General features: G+C 39.8%; 1 protein-coding gene across 2 annotated transcripts in view; it reads right to left on the bottom strand.

The window, feature by feature from the left end:
- Positions 1-24,429, bottom strand: part of LOC143880026 (uncharacterized) — a 30,893-nt gene extending 6,464 nt beyond the window's left edge. The window contains exons 1-3 of one of the 2 annotated variants that reach the window (XM_077382787.1): positions 24,129-24,429; positions 13,952-13,991; positions 13,289-13,366 (exon numbers count right to left, since the gene is read on the bottom strand). In XM_077382787.1, the coding sequence (XP_077238902.1) occupies positions 13,289-13,366; positions 13,952-13,991; positions 24,129-24,182 (172 nt within the window). In that variant the 5' untranslated portion in view covers positions 24,183-24,429. Of the gene's footprint in view, positions 1-13,288; positions 13,373-13,951; positions 13,992-24,128 lie in introns of both variants that reach the window. The other variant, XM_077382786.1, reaches the window with a different exon arrangement.
- Positions 24,430-25,599: the final 1,170 nt, after the last annotated feature.

The following is a 25,599-nucleotide window of genomic DNA, read 5'->3' as shown; positions in this document are numbered from 1 at the left end:
AGCTGCACAGGAACACTTTTCTCATATATATATATATATATATATATATATATATATATATATAAGTGTTTCTAGTCTGCCGACTAGAGATCATTCTCTAGTCCGGCAACCAAAAAACATGGGACGTCCCACCTTATTTGGGTGATGCAAAGCATTCATTTGATGGGCCCTGATATAGAGAGAGTGTCCACAAAAAATCAGTTACATAGGATGGAAAGGTTAAGATGATCCTATGAAGCTGATTTTTTGTGGACACCCTATCTATGATGGGGCCTTTCAAATGAATGCTTTAGATCACCACAAAAAATGTGGGACCCAAGTGATTTTGGTCGCCGGACTAGATAATGATCTCTAGTCGGCAGACTCTCAACACTTTTCTCTCTCTCTCTCTCTCTCTCTCTCTCTCTCTCTCTCTCTATATATATATATATATATATATATATATATATATATATATATATATATATATATATATATATAGAGCATGCATTTGCTGCGCTCGAGCACAGAAACAGCGTGGGGCCACATTTTGGGTGGGATCCAAAGCATTCATTTGATGGGCCCTTTCATGGGTAGGGTGTCCACCAAAAATCAGCTCTATTGGATCACCTTAGGGTGTCCATTTGTGGGGCCAAAAATGGACAGATTTGTGGACAAACAATATCTGTCAATTTTTGGCCCCACCAATGGACGGCCATTGGTGATCCAATGGAGCTGATTTTTGGTAGGCCCCCCATCCATGATGGGGCCTTCCAAATGAATGCTTAGAATCAGCCCCCCAATGGCCCCACCCCCTGTTTCTGTGCTCGAGCGCAGCAACCCTTTTCTCATATATATATATGGTATCTGACAAACATATATGCACATTCTAAAACTGATGTAGCCTACAAAAACACATTACGAGTGCTTTTGTAAGTGACTAAAAAGGGCGGTCCAGTGCACGAGGCTCCCGCCATTGCGGGGTCTGAGGAGGGCTAGATGTACGCAGCCTTACCTCTGCTTTGCAGAGAGGCTATTTCTGTGACTCAAACTCGTGACCACCAAGTCACAATGGAGCAACATTACTGTTGCGCCAAGGCTCGCATAAAAAGTGACTAATCCTTAAAAAGAATATTCATTCATTCATTCTCACAAAAGATAAACAACTTCTTAAAGGCAATATTTGCTAATTTCATGCAGAAATGGTTACCCCTTCCACATAAAACTAACTGAACCAAATCTCCACATGAGAAAATCTTTTAATCTTCATAAGAAAGGTAGAGTGAATAACAATGTTAGATAGTCTATTTAATATTTTTTCACAGCACAATATACTACCCATATGCAACATGATTTCTACAATGAATATGATGGCTAGTCCAACTTTTATCTCTTTTTTTTCGAATGGTAATGGACCAACTTTTATCTTGGCTGCCAAACCAATCTTTCCAAGCTTATTTCAAACTCCAATTTTTTCCACGTTCATAAAATAAAAACTCCATGTTAGGAAAATGTTCCCTTGTAAAGCAAATAGTTTGACTTTCCTTTTCACATTTACCCATATGATTGATTGCTTATTTCCCTTTCACATTTACTCATATGATTGATTGCTTATGCATGTATGATATTCTACTGAAATTCATTTACATAATAGTGATCTCTCCTTGTAGGATTGAGATCATTGAGTGTGGGATCTCTCCTTAAGGATATTGGGATCACTTGACCACTTTCAATGGGATCAAAGATAGTCAATCTCTCGCTTCGAAAGGTGAGGTTGCAATTGCTCTCCTTATTGAATAGAAATTGTGTCATTTGAGAACACAACAGAGGAGTAGTGACATTCTGAGAACCGATTCTCCAGTTATTTTTAGATCAAATAAGTATCGCAGCTAGAGGTGAGTCGGGACGACTCACGTGGTCATCGTATGTGGGACAGTTGTATGGTTCTCGATGACACGAGTGGGACTCCCTATCCACATATGAATGTGGTACATGCACACATTGATAGTCGCATTGAGAAGAAACTCGAATTGCACTACAACGGTTTAGGGTTTGATCACATTATCGAAGATTATATCAGTCCTTGGACTTGAGAGATTAATGTATTCTTTTCTTAACCCTAAATATTTATATTGATTCACTGAAAGTGTGATCCTAACGAGGGAAAAACCAAGGTGCTTTTGGGTGCACATTTAAGTTAATGAATTTTTTTCAATGATGAAGCATTTTATTAATAGGATAAGAAAAGAGAGGGGCATGACAGCGATGGTCGGTACAGGCAAAGAGAGGGAGGAAAGGAACTATAAAGCGAAGAGATGAGCACTTTGACTTTGTAACCTTAACGAAGTCATCTATGTGACCAATGCACGCTTCAAAGAAAGCAAAGAGGGATCCCGCTAGCAGCCCAAGGTGCTCTCGTGCGGGGGATTTAGTTGCCGAATCTTTCGGAATAAGCCATTCCGTGAATGGTTGTCGAACGCAACCTAAGGAAGCAAGTAAATCTCAAGGTCAGCCGACTCAGCCCTATCAACTACAGAACAGGCTATCCAGTCCGCATTACTATTAGCCAATCTCCTGACATGCTAAAATATAGCTGGAAACCCCTCAAGACGCCCCCGAATTTCTTTGATAATGTCCACAAACCTCCACAGATGAGAGCAGGTCCCATCCATTCACCTAGTAACATCAAGAGAGTTTCCTTCCACTACCAATCTACCTTAGTATCTACTCTCCACAGTCGTGATGTCCAACAAGAGGGCTCTCACTTTCGCCTCATTGGAGTCCTTGAATGGGCCCGGAGAAAGTCCACATCATGAAAAAGCTCACATCGTATGACGAGCCTCATCTCTCAGAAGCACCCCAGCTTCGGCCTGACCGGGGTTTCCGATGCTCGACCCATCAAAGTTTAGCTTCACCCACTCAGGATCTGGGGGAGTCCACATGGGAACTACATTCTCAACCTTGTCCTTACTAGCACAAATCTCCATCCAGGGCCGTCTGAGGTCTGAACCAGAAGTAAAGTTGAAGCATGGTAAAGAATCCACCCAAGAAATTGCGAGTACGACTACGGTCCTGAAGATGAAGTTAGGGCCTTTGATAGAACATTTGAAGATACAACTAGTTCTCTCATTCTAGAAGACCCATATCATGGCCAACAACACAACTTTCCATAGGATCCTCCCTTTCCTCGTCCAGGGCACAAAGGACCAGCAATCCATAAGGTCAATCATCCGTGCAGGAAACAATGAAGACACCCCAAAACATCTAAGAATGTGATACCAAGCATCTCTGGCAAACCTTCAATGAAGGTACATATGGCCTATGAAGCATAGGTACGGGTACGGGGTGCGGGAACGACACGACACGGGTATGTGGGTACGTGATTTGCCAAAAAAACCGGGTGCGGGTACGTTCGGGTATGCCGAATATAATAATATATTTTAATATTTTATTATATATTTATAAAAAATTTAAAAATAATTGTAGAGCAATCAAATAACAATAACATCACCAAAATGGAAAATTCTAATATTACTCTTCATTTCATAAGTGATTAAGTTCCATATTTCATAACATAAGGCATCAATACATCATTCATTAGAGTGTGGTCAAGCAGTCTCTGGAGCTTTTCGACTTTCTTCCTCCTTAATTTATTTTTGTTTTGCTTTTCCTTTTTTCCTTTCATCCTGTGTGAAATCTTGGCCTAGTAGGGGTGCGGGAGGCCTTTTTTCAGTCTTTCCCTTTTAATATATTCAGTTACCATTCAAAAATAAATAAAAATACATCATTCATTAGAAAAAAAAGTCAGTCACCAGTGTGTTGACCAGTGCCTGACAAGATGAATAATTTTTAGAGACCAAATTATGAGATTTTTTTTACCAGACTTTTGGGATTTAATAATGTTTGGACACGATAGATTTTATGAATTTTTAAAATTTGAAAAATACCCCACCGTTTGGAAGTTAAGAAAGTTAAAATTTTGACCCGACCCTTTTTATTTGAATTTTGTACTAAAGAACAGGAGAGTTGACTTTTTTTCCTTTTAGATTTGGGTCTTGAAACTATTTTTAATAAATCCAAATGGGGGGTATTCCATTATTTACATGTAAATCTTAAGTAAATGGACAATAAAATAGTAAATACATTTACTTAAATGGACGTACCCGCACCCCATACGTGTCGGGTACAAGTGCGGGAGCCCCAGGAGAGTACCCGTGCTTCCTAGCATATGGCCCACAGTTTCTCCACCTCTATGCAAATTAATGACATGTGTTGAGCATAAATTAATGACACGAGATCCCCTATTCCCCTTAATTGGTTGTAGATTCTTTCTGTTGGTACCAATCCTCGAAACCACAACCTAAAGGTCTAAACAAGACCTTTTACCAACAAGGCAGCCAAGAGGTTGGTTAATTGGTTAATGAACTAATATTCATAATTTATTTGACATGTAAAGGTGGGCCCGTTGTCTATTGTCTAAAAAACATATTTCCATATATATATATATATATATATATATATATATATATATATATATATATATATAGAGGAAACTGTTGGTGAGCTTAAGTGCACCAAACCTATGGTGCTCTTAAGCTCCCCAATCACATGTGGTGATCCAAACCATTCATTTGCAAGGCCTTATGATAGATAGAGGGTGTACCAAAAATCAGCTCCATAGGATCATCCTAACCCCTCCATTTGTGGAGGACAAAAAATGGGCAGATTTGTGTCTGTCCATTTTTGTCCTCCACAAATGGAGGGGTTAGGATGATCCTATGGAGCTGATTTTTAGTACACCCCCTATCTATGTAAGGGACTTTAAAATGAATGCTTTGGATTATCCTAACATAGTGGGCCCCCATGTGATTGGGCGCTTAAGCTCACCATAAGTTTGGTGAGCTTAAGTGCACCAACAGTTTCCTCTATATATATATATATGAGGAAAGTGTTCCTAAGCTATAGCTTAGATAAGCTTATCTAAGCTATAGCTCAAAAATACACGTGGCCCCACATTTTTTGGGGATCCAAAGCATTCATTTGGAAGGCCCTTCCATGGATAGGGTTTGTACCAAAAATCAGCCCTATAGGATCATCCTAACCTAATCAAAGGTGGAGTGGACAATGGACAGACACTGTGTGTCCATGTTTCTGCCCATTTTTTCCCTCAAAATGGACAGACACAGTGTCTGTCCATTTTCCACTCCACCTTTGATTAGGTTAGGATGATCTTATAGGGCTGATTTTTGGTACACAACCTATCCATGGAAGGGCCTTCCAAATAAATGCTTTGGATCCCCCAAAAAATGTGGGGCCACATGTGTTTTTGAGCTATAGCTTAGATAAGTTATAGCTTAGGAACACTTTCCTCTCTCTCTCTCTCTCTCTCTCTCTCTCTCTCTCTATATATATATATATATATATATATATATATATATATAGTAGAAGAGAAAATGAGAGAATTATTTTAATTTCTCCCAAAATTCTAATAGAATTACACATCATTTTTTTTGACATTTTTTAACAAAGGCACCCATTCAACCCCCCAATCCTACCCCCTCCTTTATGCTTTTTAACAAAGGCACCCATTAAAGCTACATAATTTCAATCCTACCCCCCTCCTTTATGTTTTTTTAATAAAACAAGTAGACAAAGTCAACATAGTGACGTTTTTTCTTTGCAAAATTACGGATTGGGTATATATGTTACATGATACTACAGATTTTTGTGAACATATTACATAATACTACGGATTCAAGACGCCTTTCAAAATATTGACGAACCCGATTATTTTTTAATACAGAACGTGTTCATTTAGTACATAATACTACGGATTTCAGCCACCTTTCAAAATATTCTGGGTCCCACTCGAATGCATGGGTTTGGCTATAGATGGTGCATGAGACCCACCTGTCAAAGCATGAGTGTGAAATACTCCACCGCATCAAATGGGAAAGTGATTAACCATTTATATTTTTCTCGCCCTGTGCATCGCATGTGTGTGTGTGTTATATATATATATATATGAGTAAACAGTTCATGTGCTCAAGCTCAGATAAGCGCAGGAACTGTTTCCTCTATATATAATTATTCTAGAAAATTTAACCAAGGCTTATAAGGTCAAATGGAATTCAATCAATTTGAAATACATAGTTTTCGAATATGGGTCTTATAGTAATTTATTGCCCAATAGGATTAAAAGGAGAGGGATCTAGATACAAATATCTTTCTCAACTCAACGCAACTCAACAAAGCCTTTGTCCCAAACTAGTTGGGGTCGGCTAAATGAATCCTTTAGAAAATTTTCATGAAAAAGGTGATAGGAATCTACCCGGCTCTTCCTACGATTATTTCGTTGAATCAGTGTGCTTTTGTGACCCAGAGGCAGATTTTGGATTGCTCGTTGGTGGCCAATGAAACGGTGGATTAGATGGTCAAGTCGGGTTCAGCGGGGGTTGTGTGCAAACTTGACATGGAAAAAGTGTATGATAGAGTAGAATGGCATTGTTTGGATCATTTCCTCGGGAAAATGGGGTTTGGGAATCGTAGGCGGGGGTGGATAAAAAGTTGCTTATCGTCGGCTTGGTTTTCCATCCTTATAAATGGTTCTCCAAAAGGATTTTTTAGATCGACACGAGGCTTGAGGCAAGGGGATCCGTTATCTCCTTTCCTATTCGTTATCGTCGCTAAAGCTTTGAGTCTCTTAATGGAGAAAGGCAAATCCGTGGGACTAGTTAAGGGGATCCAATGTGGCCAGCACGGAGTTGAAGTGTCTCATCTGCAATTTGCAGATAATACTCTATTATTTAGTTCCCCCCAGATTTCTAAAATTTTGAATCTAGTGCTGAGGTGCTACGAAATCATCACTGGTCAAAGATCGAATTTTTCAAAGTCTCGTATGTATGCTGTGAATGTGGGGGAGGAGGAAGCAAAGATTTTGGCCAATCTATTGGGATGCCTTTTGGATAGGTTCCCTTCTTCTTATCTTGGGCTCCCTTTGGGAGGCGGCAGACCAAAAATAGGTTCGTGGGCGCCCATTGTGGAAAGAATCGAAAGGAGACTAGATACATGGAAAAGGAATTTGGTATCAAAAGGGGGAAGATTGACTTTGATTAAAGCAGTGTTGTCTAATATTCCTATTTACCAATTATCTTTATTCAAGTGCCCTATTTCTATTGCAAAGCGGATCGAATTGATTCAGAGGAGGTTTTTGTGGGGAGGATCGAAGGAAAAGAGGAGCTTCTCTTTGGTCTCTTGGGAGGATGTATGCAAGCCGGTACTTGGCGGAGGTTTGGGGATCCGAAAGATCAAACAGGTAAATGCTGCTCTCTTGGGGAAATGGCTGTGGAGGTTCGGCGAAGAACAGTCACAGTTGTGGGCGACAGTCATTTGTGGCAAATATGGCGTAGATGTGGGTAATTGGAGATCCCTAAATCGATTCAACAAATCAGGGGTGACTCTGTGGAGGGATATTTTGCGTTTGTGGCCATGGTTCAACCGCAGAATAAGATATAGAGTTTACTCGGGGGCTAGAATTTCTTTTTGGAATATGGTATGGTGTTCCGTCATTCCTTTAAAAGATTAGTTCCCCGATCTATATGTTGCGGCCGTTGAAAAGCAAGGTTTAGTTAAAGATTGCTTCGAGGTTCGGGACAATAAGGTGATCTGGATGCCGCTGTTCCACAGAAATTTATTTGACAGGGAATTGCTCTCGTTGGTCTCGGACTTCAGGTCTTGGAAGGTAACTACATCAGTTCTTCAGGGGCGGATAAAAGGATCTGGGTGTGGGATTCTTCGGGTTATTTTTCGGTAAAATCTTTCTACAAAAGACTGAATCCGTGTGTGGAAAATCTTCCTGTTGCAAAAGTGTGGAAGATGAAGGTTCCCCTAAGAATTTGTTTCTTTGGTTGGACGGTGATTCAAGGCCGTATTCAAACGGTAGAGTTTTTGAGGGCCAGGAATATGATCATAGTCAATCATTGCGCTATGTGTATAGAAGCGGGAGAATCTGTGGAGCATTTATTTATTCATTGCAAAGTGGCTCGAGAGGTTTGGGGCAGGGTACTGTCGAGATTCGGTATCAAGTGGGTATTCCCTTCCAATGTGAAGGATCTGTTTGAAGGGTGGGCTTCTAGTCCATGGAGGAAAAAAGGTAAAGTTTTGTGGTCGATTTCGTTATTGGCTACGATGTGGGTTCTGTGGTCGGAATCCCAGCGTGCGATCCAGACTTTAGCTAGTGCCTGAAGTCTCAAAATAGATGTATGCACCGCCAAATTGCAGCATTCACAAAAAAAAAAACATTGTAAGAATGATGGTTGAACTTGAGCAACCTACTGACGGTCAAAGAAGTTCTTTGGGCATTCTCCTAATCTAAACATGGTAAGAACGATGGTTGAACTTGAGCAACCTACTGATGGTCGAAGAAGTTCTTTGGGCCTTCTTGCGAGCTCTCTAACGATCTGTAACTCTTTTGAACTTCGTAAAGATTTCTGGGTCATTTTGCGAACATGGCAAGTATCATGAACGGCAACGTTGGTTGGTGGCGTGCAGTCAGACAGTTGCCTTCTCGGAGGGCGGCGGCGGCTATCCTCTCAAAGGTGGTTGGTTGCGATGGTGAGGGTGAGGGTTTCAGTTTGGCATCAAGGAGAGCTTTGAAGGGACTGGTGAGATGGAAGAGTAAGGGAAAGGCGGGGATGTATGCTGTGGTCGTAGGCTGCGAATAGGGAAAACTTGTGGTGGTGAAGAAGGTGGGGCCTTTGGTTAAATAGCAAGAGATTTTAGGACTTGGCTCACGTATTCTTGCTGAAATAAGTTCAGCAATTCTGAACTTTGGTGACGACCAGTGTTTAAAAACTTCTTGACTCGACAAGGAACTCGCCAGAGTCGACTCCTTTTTACCTCAGCCGCATTCCGCATTGCACCACATCCGCATTCTGCATTTTGCCCTACAGAGTCAATAAACTCCTTTGACTCTCCCGAGTTATGACCACGTCAACCATGTTTTTGGCCGCGTTCGTGCCGAGTCGACAAGGATTTTTCTTGGCCGCGTTCCGCGTCAAATCCGCGTTTTTAAACATTGGTGACGAGGATAGAGGAAAGCTTAAAGCGACTGATATGTGCGAAGCTTGGACTGGTTTTAGCATCATGGACTGGAAATCATCACTTGGTTAGAGATGTTTGCAGCAAAACGAACCAAGAAACTAGAGGTTGCCCGTGGCTGATTTGTCTTGCGGTTTGCCCTGGATCTTCTGGACAAGAAGAGTGAATCTCAGCATTAGTGTTGGCTGGTGCAATAGAAAAAGATGCAGGGGATCAATTTCGTCGATCAGATTGTTGCAGTTTGCTTGCACAGTTGCACTTGACAAGCTTGAGAAGATGATGGTTAGCAGGCACTAAAAACCAGTTTGGTTTCTACAACTCTCTGCAAGCAAACACAAAAACCAGTGCCGTGGTCTGTGGCTGAGAGTGGCGTGGAAGGTGGTCGGGTGGAAAGCCGTTAGAGTTCGGTTAGGAAAACCAAAGGGAAGAAGTAGATAGATAGAAAGAAAGGAGAACGAGAACCAGAGAGAAAGAGAGAGACGTGAGAGTCATAAAAACCCTCTTAACATTCCCAAGCCATAAAAACCCCCTCCCATCCAATTTACCGCCGTAAACCCCCTTCCCATCCTATCGACCAACAGTCCTCTCAGTCCCAACAATCCTATCCAATCAGTCCCAACAGTCCATTTAACCGATAACCCCAGCCCTTTAGAAACCTGTCCATCATTCCTGTACACCCTAACCTCGCAACTTGTCCAAAACCTTAGCCTCTCTACGCCTTAGCCGTACTGCTGTAACTAAAACCAGCAGTTTGAAAGTCAATATTCCCGAACCAGTCCTACATCAATATGGTTTACACAAGGGATATTTAAACTGGTCTTATAAGATTTACAAAAATTGAAGTTCGCGCAAGTAGTTTTGCCTTTTCTCTGCTCCTCTTGGAAGCAAGAGCATATCCTACTCTCCATCTTGAGTTCTTGACTTTTGTTGTTGTATGTGCTTGCTTAGTTTTGGTGAATTTAAGTACGAAACTTTTTATCTGAATTTTGTTTCTGCAGAGCACCAAATTCAATATTTTTTGAGGGATTTTCAAGGGACCATCGCAGAAGGCATTTTGCAGGCTGGCATTGCGTCAGAGAGAAGCCACCTCAGATGAATTAAATAATAAGACAAAATCTGTTGAAAAGTGCGCCTATGTGGCTGCTCTCTCATGCAACAATCAGCCCGCGAAATGCCTTATTTGATGGTCCCTAGCAAATCCCTTTTTTTGAATGGTAATAATAAACAGGATCAAATTCGTAAAGAAATAGGTGTACAGATATCAACACCCAAAGAAAAAAAGAAATATTAGGGGCATAGATTGCTTATTTGCCACCTAACAACATCCTCTATTACTAGAGAGAGCCATATAATTGGTACCCCTCAAAATATTAAAAGATGAAAAACCAGGATCTCCACATAAATCCCAAATCACATCAATAGTGGGGCAAGTCTTCTTGGACCAAGGCTATATGAAATGGCCCAATAAATAACACTTAAAGAGTCATCGTAAACCTAAAGTCTTCTTCCTATGCTACTAATATAATAACTTTAAGTCTCGTAAGGGCTGTCCTCACTCCAGATTCATTGGCATCTTCAATGACAATTAGCCCCAAGAACATCTTCACCACTCGATCAAATAATTGTATGCAATCTAGGCCAGCTATAGACAATCCCTTTCCACTTGCTATAGGGGTCTCTAACCATTAAACCCCAAATTTCCTTTCTAACAACAGCCCAATTGATAATGTGATCTCTTAATCTCTTGAACTAACTTCTTAAAAAGGGCATCAATGATCCTCTATTTCATACATTACCTTTCAAAAATAAAAAAAGGGACGAGTTCCCACGGGAAGTGATATATCCGCCCCTTTTGATTACTTGGGACACCCAGGAGCAGTGTACGCGGCAATCAGCCCCATCGAATTCTACTGACGTGAAGTACATCAGCCCCTCTGCAGTCATTGATACTCTGCTGCTGGGTGTCCCAAGTGATTAAAAGGGGCGGATATATCACTTCCCTTTCCCACAAGATTTTCTATTTATCCCCAGGGCCCCAATCATCCACTCACTTCAAAAGGAAAAAAAAACGATAAGGAAACCACAGCCTCATTTTGAACCATTTTAAAATAGAATGCATATGATTGCCCATTCAATTGGATGTAAATATGTATGTTGATTCTTTCACTTCTTTGAACAAAAAGCGCATGCTTGGTAAATGGATTCTTTTCTTTTAAAAATATTGATCTTGTTTGCAAACACCATCCAACAAAAACCAACCACTCGAATGAGACTAGAAGTGCCAACACCCTAGCTAAATGTGGAGAGCGTCCACTTCTCATCAAAAGCATTCTAAAGAACACTCAGCTAGCTTGGACCTCCTCCAAAGATTTTAAGTCTGCTGAATTCAACATCCTTAGAATTTCTTCGAAAAAACAAGCCCCAAACCACCTTCCTCCCCACATTCTCAACATAATCTCTAGTAATTGCCACATTGTTGAACATTGACCACAAGCATATATAAGCCTAGGTGTGTTTGGCACAAGAGCTTGAATGCTTGATGTCCCACCAAAAGTCTCCCAAAACCCAACACTCCCTCATCCACCCCCACGCCAAAGCCTAATGCCCCAATATAACTCAACTCTTACACCACAAATAAACAACATCCCGATCCTATACTACTAGCCAATGTCCTATGCAAACACCCCAAAACCCCAAATTTCCTTCTTCCCCACTCTTCGCATAATCTTTAATAATTGCCCTCTTGTTGAACATTGACCAAAAGCCAATATTTGGCACAAGGGTTCGACACCCCACCATAAAAACTAATACCCTTCCTCACCCACCCACCCCCAAAACCTAATTTCCCAATGTAACTCAACTCTAATATCACAAATAAAATAAGCATGTAAGCACCTAAGCATTTACCACTAGACAATGCCCTGCACAAAAACTCTTCAACCCCTACGCCATACTTTCCAACAATGATGTACCACTAGGCATTTCGTGAGAAGCTCTTTATGCCTACATCTCAAATTCCCAATTTTGAAGTCTCATTCCCAATATAGATTCACATTTTCCAATTTCATTTGATGTCGAAGCTAAGATTTTAAATTTCCACCAAAATTGACAAGAAACGAGCGAAATGTTTCTGTTTCCACCCCCTCCGAAATGCATATTGAAACCGAAATGTAGAGCAAATGTAGTTTCTCTTTTAAAGTGTAATATTCCTTTCCATAGTTGATTGCAATATCTCATGAAAATGTTTATTTATTTTAACTTTACAGCACATCAAAATGATATTTGTTTAAAGGACAATTTGTGATTATAGAAGGGACTGCTTAAATGAAATTCCAAGGATATGTGGAGAAGGTAGGCGTGTTTTACTCATTTGCCTTAAAATTGTAATCTCATATTCTGTATGAATAATTAAAAAAACCTACACTGATTCAAGAAGCATGGAGCAGTGTATAACACAAATAAGTTATCAACTTTGGAGATGTTAAAGCTACAAGGTTCTAATTGGAATAAACTTAAATGGGACTGATAAAGGTGGAACTGAGAAAACAACCATCATACTCGTACACAATGTTTTTGTATTCATAGTACATTTAAAAATGGAAAAATGAGAAATAAAAAAGAAATTTAAATAAAATTAAAAAATCATACAAAAAGAGAAAAAATCCTAGTACACTCCTTATTTCATAGGAAATAACAAAAATATCCATATCTAATTGAAAATGACCAAAGTATCCCTATCTAATAGGGAATGATCAAAATGACCTTATCTCATGAAAATAACCTACCTCAATGAAAATAACCAAAATACCATTCTCATAGAAAGTGACCTAAAAGCACTTGGTCCAACTTCATGTGATACATCATACTCTTAAGGCATGTATTACTCTTGATTCTCTACTGCTTATAGTTCATAAACAATTCTATCAGACAAACGTAATTTTGTTCCAAAAGATGAAACATTAATATTTTTATGTCAGTTACCAAATATGATTCTGATTCTAAAGAATTAAAATCCGAATAAAAAGCAGAGTCAAGAATTGAATTAGAATCAAAATCAAGACACAGAAACAGTATCATAGCCAAATGCACCCTACGATTTCCAAACATATCCTTTGCAACAATGTTTCAGTACATCAATCTTCAAAAAAGCATGTATTTCTGATCAATATCAAAATGACGATAACATAGAAAATTTATAAAAAAGGCATACCCGATGAACTTCCTGGAGCTTGATATCCCCACCCTCCATCCCCTCCACTAGTTGGTGGAAATATTTGCAAGTTTGCCTCTGGAACTATACAAAAAATAACCAAACGGGTCAAAGAAATTGAGTGATTAAATACAGAAGTCAATTTTCACACAAGAACTGAGACAGAAATGAGAATGTGCAAAGCATATGCTTATCCCAGAACTTGAATACGAACATCATTGAAGCAGAAGAAGATATTCTAACACACACACACGCGCACACACACACACACACACACACACACACACACATATATATATATATATATATAGAGAGAGAGAGAGAGAGAGAAAACAGTTCCTACACATATGTGTAGATAAGTTATCTACAACTAGCTTAAAATACAGTGGGGGCCACATTATTTGGGTGATCCAAACCATTCATTTTTAAGGTTTAAAGACATCCATTTTACCTCCACAAATCGTAGGGTTGGGATGATCCTATGGATCTGATTTTTTGTAGACACCCTATCTATGTGAGGGCCTTTAAAATGGATGGCTTGGATCACCCAAACAATGTGGGCCCCCACTGTATTTTAAGCTAGTGTGTAGAGAACTCGCTACACATATGTGTAGGAACCGTTTTCTCATATATATATATATATATATATATAAACCTTCGTACCTTCGTATATAGTAGCTTTCTTATCTTCAGAAACTGCAGCCTGAGCACAAGTTGCAAAGGATCAAGGAAACAAATCAAGAGCTTCATAATTAACGAGAGAACCAGAGTTAACACCAAGCAGTAGAGAAAAAAGAATATGCTTAAATAAAGGACATTTTCTAGCTTCTAATACTTGCAAGATGCGTACAGGCATGAAGACCTCATATTCCTAAGATGAATTTGCAGTTGAAAAGCATGCCTAAATTTTCATTCAGCGGATTAGTTACAAAAAAAATAGCACATACCATGGTATAGAAACATCACATAATTAAAACTTGGCAACTAGTTTCTGTTAACATCATTTCCCAGCATGCTGAATCATACACAAATGACCATAAACTTGCTTCAATTGCTCAGAAAGTCAACATGCAAGCAGGGTGGTTATCAGTTCCATTTGAGAAGTTTTCTAAGATCTTCATCTACCTTAAACTGTCATGGAAAGATCATAAACATGACAAACTAGTCGTGCCATTTGTTTCCAAACCATTAGTTGAAGCAGAATACTCTCCATGTCATCAACAACCAGCGAGATTGCATGGCTTTGAGATCTTATCTCGGACTTCGGTAACTCACTTGCCCCCATCCATACATCATTATGGACATAATAAGAATGCAATTCAGATCGCAACTAATCTTGTTTTTCATGAGTGCACGAAGCATATTGAGGTGGATTGAACTATATCCATCAGTGCAATGACAAAGGATGGAATATATTGTGATGCAGCACCGTGAAGAAAAATTGAGGAAAGGGGAGAGAAATAGACGAAAGGGGATAGAATTAGAAGAATAGGGGAAGAAGAGACGAAAATAACCAGAAGAATAGACGAATTTAGGGAGAGAAGAGAAGAAATCATAAGAGAGAAGAAAAAAACCAGAATTAGAGGGAGATGAATCTTTATTCAATATCAATAATCATCAAAAGTTACAAAATAAGCTGTAAATAGGCCTATATATAGGCAAATAAACAACCTAAGAACTAGAATCCTACTAAAACATGAACTCTTAAAGAAGCCTACTAAAATAAGAACTCTAAACAGAAAAAACTGCCTAAAATGGAAAATAAAATCCTAAAAACTAAATAACATGGAAAATAAATTCCTAGAAAATCAAAAGGGCAAATATGCCTCTTATATATGCCTAAAATCTGCATCATTCTCCCCCGGTTGAAAAAGAACTCGCCCTCGAGTTCTAATCCACTTGGGTCAAAGATGTAAACAATCTACTGAAGTAGTAGAATGCGTAATCCGGCGGAAGCAATCATGATGTCTAACGCGCGAGACAATCGGGAGAAGCATCTGCAAGGTCGGCAGAAGAGGAGGGAAGAAAGTGCCCATGTAGACTCATGCGAACAGAATCTGCGCTGGAGAAGTAAACTAGTTGGGAAGATCGCAATGTACTCCTCCTGGATTGGCAAAACAGCTATGGACAGTATCAATCCATGATCAGTATCAAGATGGTCATCATGTGCACTGAAATCGGCGAGCTCGACCTCCATAATCATCTCGATCGGGGCATCCACTGGAGAAGCAATGCTATCGATGTGCTCATGTAATGATATGGAATCGGCATCCTCAATGATCAACTCGTGCTGTGTATGCTCCAGTAATGCCTCAACGATCTGGTCACTCGGCTCGGACACATGGATCGGCCACAATATCTGCCTTGGAAGAGTGAAGCTCACTCTCTAGATGATCGGCAATCGGTGCGCAGAAATCTCAGAAGTATCATACACTACGATGTCGATATCAGCAATCAATTGAGTCTCTAACTCTTGATCGTTCATCTCAGAGTCTAAATCTGATGGAATCAAAGGCTCAACATCAATGATCTCATCAATACTAGCATCTGGACCCGTAAAAATATCAGCGACGCCTAAGATGGATGAAGTAGTGGATCGACTCTGCAAATCTGACTCACGCATGCGACGCTCTAAATTCTCAGCTTCAATTTTAGCTTCGCGTGCACGACGAGCTGCTGCTTCTTGTTCACGGCGAGCTGTTTCTTCTCGTCGAGTGACTTCTTCACGCTTCAATCTCCGTAGATAGTGGAGTGTATAAAGAGTCATAAAAAAATCACGAACAACCTTCCAACGACAGATTGGAGGCTCGCTTCTTCTACGATGGTACGTTTCCATGTGGTCCCATGAGTATCGGGCTTGTCGTCGCACAGTTTCTTTAGCCCAGTAGATAGTCGCTTGGTGATTAAGGGTGTCAATTTTGGCTCGGGCTCGGAAGCTCGCTCGAGCTCGGCTCGAAAAAAGCTCGGCTCGAGCTCGGCTCGAATCCTTAACGAGCCGAGCCGAGCCGGCTTGCCAGGCTCGTTAAGCTTAACGAGCCGAGCCCGATTTAGGCCAGGCTCGGCTCGGCTCGGCTCGTTAAAGCTCGTTAATAAAACCCGTATAAAATAATAGTAATAAATATAATATAAATATGATAAAGTAGAAACAGCTGGAGGCGTAATTATCATAAGTCATAACTTTTTTCCGTAATTTCTGTAATTGTCATAACTTCGTAACTTCTGTTGGTAAATATTTTGTAATTGTAATAACTTTCTAACATCAATCAGTAATTTTCATTTAAAACTATACACATTAAGCTATTTCACTTTTTTTCGTAATGATTACTTTTTTTTGTTTTTTTTGCTTTTGCTAGCGGCCTTAGCTGGCCTTTGCATGTGCGCGAATCTCTGCAAAAATGATGTTTACATGCCCGAGAAGTCACGTAGGAGAAGTTTGCTAGCAAATTTCTAATATAACCCAACCAACCAGCGAAGCTCGATAAGGCTCGCGAGCCAAGCCGAGCCTGACCGAGCCAAGCCGAGCCGAGCCTAGTTCGAGCCCGAGCCGAGCCCGAGCCTAACCTTTGAGCTTAACGAGCCGAGCCGAGCCGAGCCGAGCCTGGCCAAGCTCGGCTCGGCTCGGCTCGGCTCGTTTACACCCCTATTGGTGATCATGGCCATCGTACTCATGATATGCATCTAGAGCATCAATCCACCGTAAACATGCATCCTCATAATAGCTAAAGGGAGTGTGTCCATTCCAATAGTTTTCGTCATACCCATCAAAATATGAAATAAATGGTGGAGGCATAGGTATCGATGTCGAAAACTGAAATCAACTGTCTAATCTGTCTGGCATGTCGAAAGAAGCACAACGTCTGTCGCGGATCTGAAATCGAATGAGTGAAAGCTGATGATCAGAAGAAGGGGCGCGATCAACGGCTGAGATGGCTCCTGAAACTGTGATGTTGTCTGGTGCTGAAAATAGGCTGGATGCGCTCTAAAAGTTGTCACGAACAACTTTTGTGTTGATGGCGAAATCCAATTTTGAGCAGAAGTAGCCCGAATGAAGAGAGAGAAAACTAAGATGGAAAGAGGAGAGAGAGTCTAGAGAGAGAAAGCCTCTATTATTTTTCTCTTTCTTTCTTGTCTTTTTTTTTTAATTTACGGCAACAACCCTCGTGCGTAACAAATTCGAGGGAATCTGTTTTGCAAATTAAATTACTAAGGGGGGTATCCTAGGGAAAAAAAAGTGGGGTCAAAGTGAGGTGAGAAAATGAGTGGGGGTGCCCAAGGTAAAGAAAGAGGGGGTTGAATAACTATTTTTAAGAGAAAGTAACTTTTTTGTCTACAAAAGTTACTTTTCCATAAAGGTAAATTTCTTTCTTTCACATTAGATAGGTAACAGAGAAGATTTCTCTTAATAACTAGTGGTCACATCACCCACTTAAGCCAAAGGAGTTGGAAAATTAAACTTTACCTGCTACTCCAGGTTATCAATAAGAGAAAAAAAAAGGTAAACTTTAAATATTCCTGACTTGCCACTGCAGCTTTTAGGTATAAAGTGACACTGCAGGTTTTAGGTAGAAAGAGGAAAGCCTTTCTTACACTTTCACCGGATAACCTAAAGTAGGAAACTTGCTTTGCAAGTTATCTCATATTCCTAAGCCAGAAACGTGAGGAGATTGGGTGCCAAGGTAACTTACCTTATCAGTCACAGTACAAAAAAAAAGGAAACTAGGAGTTTTCTCCCACCTCACGAAAGCTTGCCAAGGTTACCTTCTTCCTTATGGCAGGTGCTGGCCGGAGAAAAGACAACACTGGAAAATTACTGGAAAAAAAATTTGGAAACATGGTTGGAGTTAACACGGCAAGATGTTGATGCTACTATCTGAAAATCGAGGGATCCGACTGCAGGTTGTCCTTCCAAGCTGCTGATTTGTTTCAGTTGACTGAAGATGGAAATGGTTTGGGTGAAGGAAACATGGGTTGGACTGATGTTAAGATGGGTTTCTAGGGGTTGTTCGGGTGAAGATTTTATGCTGTTTCTAAGGTGGAAAATAAAGCAGATAGGGGAGGGTAATTAGGACCAAATATAGATGGAAGGGTTGGTGATGGAAGAGGGTTTGAAGGGACTAAATTTAGGGTTTCTGCAAATTTTGAAAGGGCTATAAACAAGGTTATCGGCTAGGGAATAAGTGTTTTGCCGGCTGGTTTGGATGGAGAATAAGCAGGGTTTGTGGGCTGCTAGGATGGTTGTTAGGGTCTTGAAGATGATGAACGAACCTAAATTCAGGGGCGATTCAGGGCTCAATCAGGGACTCGGATCGTTCAACGGTGCTTGGATCTTTCGCTCTGATAGCAAATTGATGCAGCACCGTGAAGAAAAATTGAGGAAAGGGGAGAGAAATAGACGAAAGGGGATAGAATTAGAAGAATAAGGGACAAAGAGACGAAAATAACCTGAAGAAGAGATGAAAATAAGCAGAAGAATAGACGAATTTAGGGAAAGAAGAGAAGAAATCAGAAGAGAGAAGAAGAAAACCAGAATTAGAGGGAAAAGAATCTTTATTCAATATCAATAATCATCAAAAGCTACAAAATAAGCTGTAAAGAGGCCTATATATAGGCAAATAAACAACTTAAGAACTAGAATCCTACTAAAACATGAACTCTTAAAGAAGCCTACGAAAATAAGAACTCTAAACAGAATATACTGCCTAAAATGGAAAATAAAATCCTAAAAACTAAATAACATGGAAAATAAATTCCTAGAAAATCTAAAGGGCAAATATGCCTCTTATTTAGGCCTAAAATCTGCATCACATTATCATAAGTATCTTCAACAAATCAGCTTGCTGATATTTTTACGAAAGCAATGACTTGAGCCAAACATATTTTTTAGTTCGTAAATTACTGCTTTATGACCCAATGCATCAATTTGAGACAGGGTGTATATAAGTCACATGGTGTGCATTAAAGTTATACATTTCTTAAATGTATGCAATAAAATAGCAGTTTACGGGATTGGGCCTGTAGCTCAATGATGAGGCTTTGTATCTCAACCTTGAGGTCGCAGGTTCGATCCCAGCTTACCTACCAAAAACAAAAGAATAGGAGTTTACTTTTATACCCCTCATCTCGTATAATGTAACAGTGGCACTTTTGTAAATGTAATGATTACACTTATTAAATAATACCTGCAAGTGACAATGCAAATGGAACATTGGTCATGATAACAATGAATATTCCCAATTTCCCACCATGCATATACCACTTATCCTCCCTTCTCTAACATGAGGCCATTATGCTAAATGGATGGGGTGAGGGAGTATTTAGGATAAAAAATGGATGAGAATATAGTGCACCCAACTTTTACAAATAAGAAGTAAAAACTCCCACTAGACCCCATAGGAGAATTTAGATGCCAACAAAAACCAACATGAAACATCACAAAAAATCACTCATAATATTTGATCATCCAATATCATAGTTCAGATCACTATCTGTCCCTTGATTATTCCCTTCTTTGATCTTCAAATGATAAACATTTTGAGAAACTAACTCCACTCAAGGTAATTAGTTCCATTTGACTTGATGACGGTGACCCTCATCCCAGGATTGTCAACTGACATAACTACTTCTTATGGATGGATTCATCCCCTTAAAGCTCGTGTCATATATAATGCCAAAAGTTCAAAATCACCACTCCCTTAGTGGGTTAATATTATTAAGTGGCTAAAATAGGTACAAAAACATCCTTGGAGATTCGATAGGTTTAAGCATGTTCGGCAGTCGGCAAACAAGGTGGCCGATAGTTTGTCAAGAGAAGGGGTGTCGTAGGAATCTTTGGCTTTGCTTGATTCTCTTCCCCCGTAAGTTGTAGTTACTGTTTTTTTTTCCTGGTCTTTTGTAGCTCTCTACTCTGTACTTTGACCATCTCGATCTCCTTTGCAATAAAATTGGAGATCATTCAAAAAAAAAAGTTCAAAATCAGCACTAATAATAAAATTTTTAAATATTTCCATTGGAGAATAGCAAATATCAAAAGGAGTAATCACAATATGCAGAGGAAAATAGCACAACTTCATCAAATCTTCGCGAAATTGCTTCGGATCACTTCTAAAAAAAATGCCACATCCCCTCAATCCAATCCCTACCAAAAAAAATAATGGTAAACATCTGCCCAACAAGATCATTTAGAAGTGAATGTCTTTAATTTTAAATGAGAAAACTTTTGAACTCTATTTAGATCTTTCCAAAAATGGTAAAAATATAAAAAACCTCTAAAAATTATGCTTCATTAGATTATGTGCCCAGAGACCCGTCAATGTGATCTTATCTTATAACTGATGATGTTAATCATGTGGTTGTATAACACATTCTTGATCTAACCTTGCAATTAACATCCTATCTTGTAGATCTTGATTTGCTTAATCCAGATCTGGTATTTGATCGTTGAGAGGAATGAAGGATAACTGGAAATTTGGTATATTTGCTCTCTTACCAAGTAGATGAAAACATAGAAAAAAAGGAAGCAAGGGAATAAATAAATAAGTTTTGAATGGATGGTTTGTAGTGTCGTACAGTCAGCAACATCCATTCTGTTAACCGAAATGATATTTACCAAAATAAAAGTCTTCAAATGGGCCAATCAAACACATCGTTGTAGCAAGGAGATTGAATACATTTGGACCAAACAACCATATCATGCTTTCCCTAGAACCTCCAGATACCTAAACTTAGATTCTCATTGAGACTCGGGGGCAAAGCCTGCCTTTCCGTACTCCAGTCCCGGGTGATCCGGGCTTTCCCTATCATATCCTCTTGGTTTTCCTCTCGAAATGGGAAATAAATAGATCTACCGGAAGGTCAAGGAAGTTGGTGACCTGATGCCCTATTATGTAAGGGGGAGCCGACGACCGAAGCCCCAGTGAACGGCGGCCGTAACTATAACGGTCCTAAGGTAGCGAAATTCCTTGTTGGGTACTCTCATGAATCTAGAGATCCGGGGATGGTTTGGCTCATAAAATGCGTTATTCTTACTTCTCATAGCCGCTCTAGCTCCTGATTTATGCCACTTCTGGAAACTACGGGACAATGTTGTCCAGCCCCTAGAATGCACAAGGAAATCCTATGCAAATGCATTGCTTTAAGTGAGTTACAGTGTTCAATTTACTCCTGAACCAACTATCCAGTTTGTATGATGCTTTTTAATACCCCATAAGGAAGGAGGACCACACTCTCATATGCCTCTTGTTCGCCCAACTTGACCAGCTTCTCTGTTAGCTAAAGTTCTTAGCAGAGACAACAGCCTCATGAACTGAGCCATCAAAATTACCATCCTCAAGGACCCCAACTAATCCACTTTGAGTACGCAAGGTGACCAGAACTACATGTGGTTACAAAATCATAGCTAACTTAGGAATTGCATTGCCTTTCAAAAAAAGCTTAGGAATTGCATCTATATATAATCTTTTTTAATGATAAAGACTTTATTAGAAAAGGAAGCAAAAACACAAATTCATAGGCCAGGCTGGTCACTAGCAAATAAACAAACACCAACAACGCTAATGCTCCAATACAATAAGAAAGACATCAGAAAAAAAGATAGAAACCTAAAGTACCGGCGATTATGTTGAAGCATCACACTGTGCCCTTCCAACTGGTCAAATAATCTCTTTGAAGTATTCTGCATTCTGCAAAACACAAAAGGGAAGCCATCCTTGGATTGGATCCACTCGATTAAGTTACTGGAATCTCCCTCAATAATCAATGGGTCCCAAAGAAGCAGAGCCCAAAAGCCGGTGCCTCACTGAAGGCCCAAGACATTCGCCTCATTGGAGTCCTATATACCAATCGAGGCAAAGGAGGTGAATTTGACAACCCCCCCCCCCCCCCCCCCCCAAACGCTAAAAATGCATCCAACTCCAGCCGACCCAGAGTTATCGATGCTAAAACTGTCAAAATCAACTTGATAGAATCCATAGGAGGGCGACCCCAGTTGGGGGCCAGTTTATCTCTAACCACACAGATAAACCTCCAATAGTCCCACAAACTTCTTAGCTCGAAGCAAAAGGGTCCAGCAAAGAGCTTGGAAGTCACTAGCCATTGAATAATAAGATTGAACATAATACCTATAAGAGCTGCTACGGATTTGACCTTCCTGCCAAAGACCCTCATGTCCCTTTCCTTCCACGACATCCATAAGATGGCAGGGACACAAAGGCTCCAAAGTCCAAAGCAATCTCCCACTAGCAGTCGAATAGTGGATCAACAGGCAGTCTATCGACTCGGCATGGCGCACCATATGAAGCAACAGTTGACAATGACCCGCCAAAAGGGATAACATGGTCCACCAATTGCATCTGCAGAATCACCCCAAGGTTTGGTCAAATACCAGATTATCTCTTTCATGCACCTCTTGGTAATCATCCTTATGCCCTCCAACAATTTAATAGTTTGTTCTGGTAGTGATCCCCACTTCTTGGATCCAAGTCTACAACTTACAATGCCATTTTTATTTAATCTTGCCAGTCATTTTTGGCACCCTATCCAAGCTCACTGTCAGTGATGTAGAGGAGGCTTAAGGTGTTGGTAGATTGGAAAAAATGACTCAAAGAAGGAAGCCAAGGCATTAAGTTAAGACTCGAGCAACAATTAAAACCATCAAAACATGACTCTATGAATGTGGTCCGTGTCGTGTTATCACGGTGTGAGCATTATGTATAACCACATTGTAAGGATCTTCATTGATGTGTCATAGGAGCAAAGTTTCAAACTCCCCCACGTCATAGTGGACTCCCCTGAGTCAACTCCCTTTAGCCTTTGCCGCATTCCGCATTTTGCTATGGCTACGTTCTGCGTTTTGCCTTACAAAGTCAATAAAAACTGCTTTGCCGAGTTATGACTACGTCAACCGAGTGCTCGACCATGTCATGCCAACTTGACCAGGATTAACTCCGACCACGTTTTGACCCGCATCCGCGTTTTGAGAGCATGCACAGTATACCTCAGTACCATTTATGGACATTTTTGAAGTTATAAATCACAAACATGCTTATATTATGTATGAGCTGGGATTCACTACACAATGACGTTACATTTTACTACTCATAAACTACGCGTGTATCAGGTTCGTTTTCCATCTATTATATGAGAGTAACTCACACACTGCCACATGATGGGATTTGATCCAAGTGACCCCAAGAGATATTTTTCCAAGAATCTTTTTTTTATTTTTTAAGTTGGCTCCAAGATATACTAACAAAATCAACATTTTAATTATATGCTAATCAGCATGTAAAAATCATAATGAAACCGAAACATGGAAAATCTGCTTTCCATATGCAAGTAGGCAAGATGAGCAAACCAATCCAGAAAATAAATGATGAATCCATGCATTATCACCTTCAAAAAGTTATACAACAACAACAACAAATGAAGAAAATTAGAACATCAAGAAAACGAGTAAGAAATTCCAAAAATGGAATAGATTCTGGCAAGTCCTGCATCGCGAGAATTAGAACATCAAGAAAACGAATGAAGAAAACCCTAACTATGAAATGCCACTGAAACAACAACAACAACAACACAAAAAATTAAAAAAGGGGAATTATAGACATAGAGTCTTGGCCTCTGAGAGTCGGTGGAAATTTCACAAAAAGAAATCGATTGGTAGACTAATCAGATGTATAGATACCTAAAATTCGTATAAAGAAAATAGAGAAAAACACAAGCATTAAGGTGAAAAAGAAAGTTCAATTCCTAGGGCAAAATAAAAAGATATATATATATATATATATATATATATATATATAGAGAGAGAGAGAGAGAGAGAGAGAGAGAGAGAGAGACTTACGGGAACAGAACCGAGCAAATGACTGGTAGGTAGACTGGTGTAAGAATCGTCCATGGCGAAAGATCAACAGAGAGTAATCTTGGATGAACAGAGAGTAGAAAAATTCATTTATCGTTGTGATTTCTGATTTTGGAGCACCAAACTCGAGACTTTGGAATAATTGTGAGGTGAGTCTGGTCAGCTGATTGTTTTAGAGGACGTTTTTACGTTGCGACTAAGCAATCTTTGATCGTCGCTACAACGAATTCTCTTTCACGATCAATGCGTAGGCCGTAGACCTGGCAAACGGGTGGTCCGGGTCAAAAATGACCCCTAAAATCTAGGCGTCACTAATCGTGGACCCGGACCCCACCCGTACGGGCCAGGTCGACCCACGGGTCACCCGTTTTTTTTTCTTTCATTTTACTATGCTGTGTTTTTCCCACACTATAATAGGATGATCCAAACCGTCAATGTGATGGGCAATAACGTAAATAGATTGAGCCCAAAAATATTATTTCCATAGGATGATCCTAACCCTCTGATCTATGTAGGAATCGCATAGTAGAAACCTCTATAGATCGGAGGGCTAGGATCATCCTAAGGAAATGATTTTTGGGGTACAACCTATTTAAGTTGTGTTCCATCACATGAACGGTTTAGATCATCCTATGATGTGGTCCATACAGTACAATCTGAAAAATACGGGATTATAAGGGCTTACACCATGTAAAATATAAATCAATTGGGGCCCACTTTATAAGATGATCCAAACTGTTTATTTGTTGGGGTAGAATGTAAATAGGCTGAACCTGTAAATCTTCTCCATGGGATGATCCTAACCCTCCCATATTTTGCCTCTACAGATCAGAGGGTTAAGTTCATCTTAAGAAAATGATTTTCAGGCACATCCTATTCCTGTTGTGACACAAAAAATGAATGGTTCGGATCATCTTATGAAGTGGGCCCCACTGTACTTTTTTTTTTTTTAAATACTGGACTTCACGGGGTATGCACCATGTAAGAGAATTTATAGGGTCGTGCCTGCCCCCCATATTATTTGGTTGATCCAAACATTCATTTGTTGGGCCGTGGCATAGATTTGGTGTGTGAAAATCTTCTCCCTGTGCCATCCATTTTAAACAACCAAATATCGGAGGGTTAGGATTATCCTATGAAGATGATTTTCTGGGCGCACCCATCTACGTCTGGGCCAAACAAATGAATGGTTTCGATCACCCAATTAATGTCGGCCCTACTGTTTTTGGGCTGCACATGCATGCACAGCTGTTCAAGTTATTAGGGTTTGTTTCTTTAGAAACTAGACTCCTCGAGTTTGAGTTATTACACACACAAAATGAGCACTTGAACCAACAGTATGCAACTTTTAATAGTGGGACCTTCAATTTATTATAACATCCCCTCCAAATTAACCATAATCATATCATTTACCTCAAAATCATGGAAAGAAAAAATTTCTTGATAAATTTTT

The sequence above is a fragment of the Tasmannia lanceolata genome, unplaced genomic scaffold, assembly GCF_043159265.1.
Source record: "Tasmannia lanceolata isolate RefF3 unplaced genomic scaffold, GAP_Taslan_0.1 ptg000006l, whole genome shotgun sequence".
Taxonomy (NCBI): Eukaryota; Viridiplantae; Streptophyta; class Magnoliopsida; order Canellales; family Winteraceae; genus Tasmannia; species Tasmannia lanceolata.
Note: the sequence above shows the minus strand (reverse complement) of the source record. Positions and strands in the feature narration are given on the sequence as shown.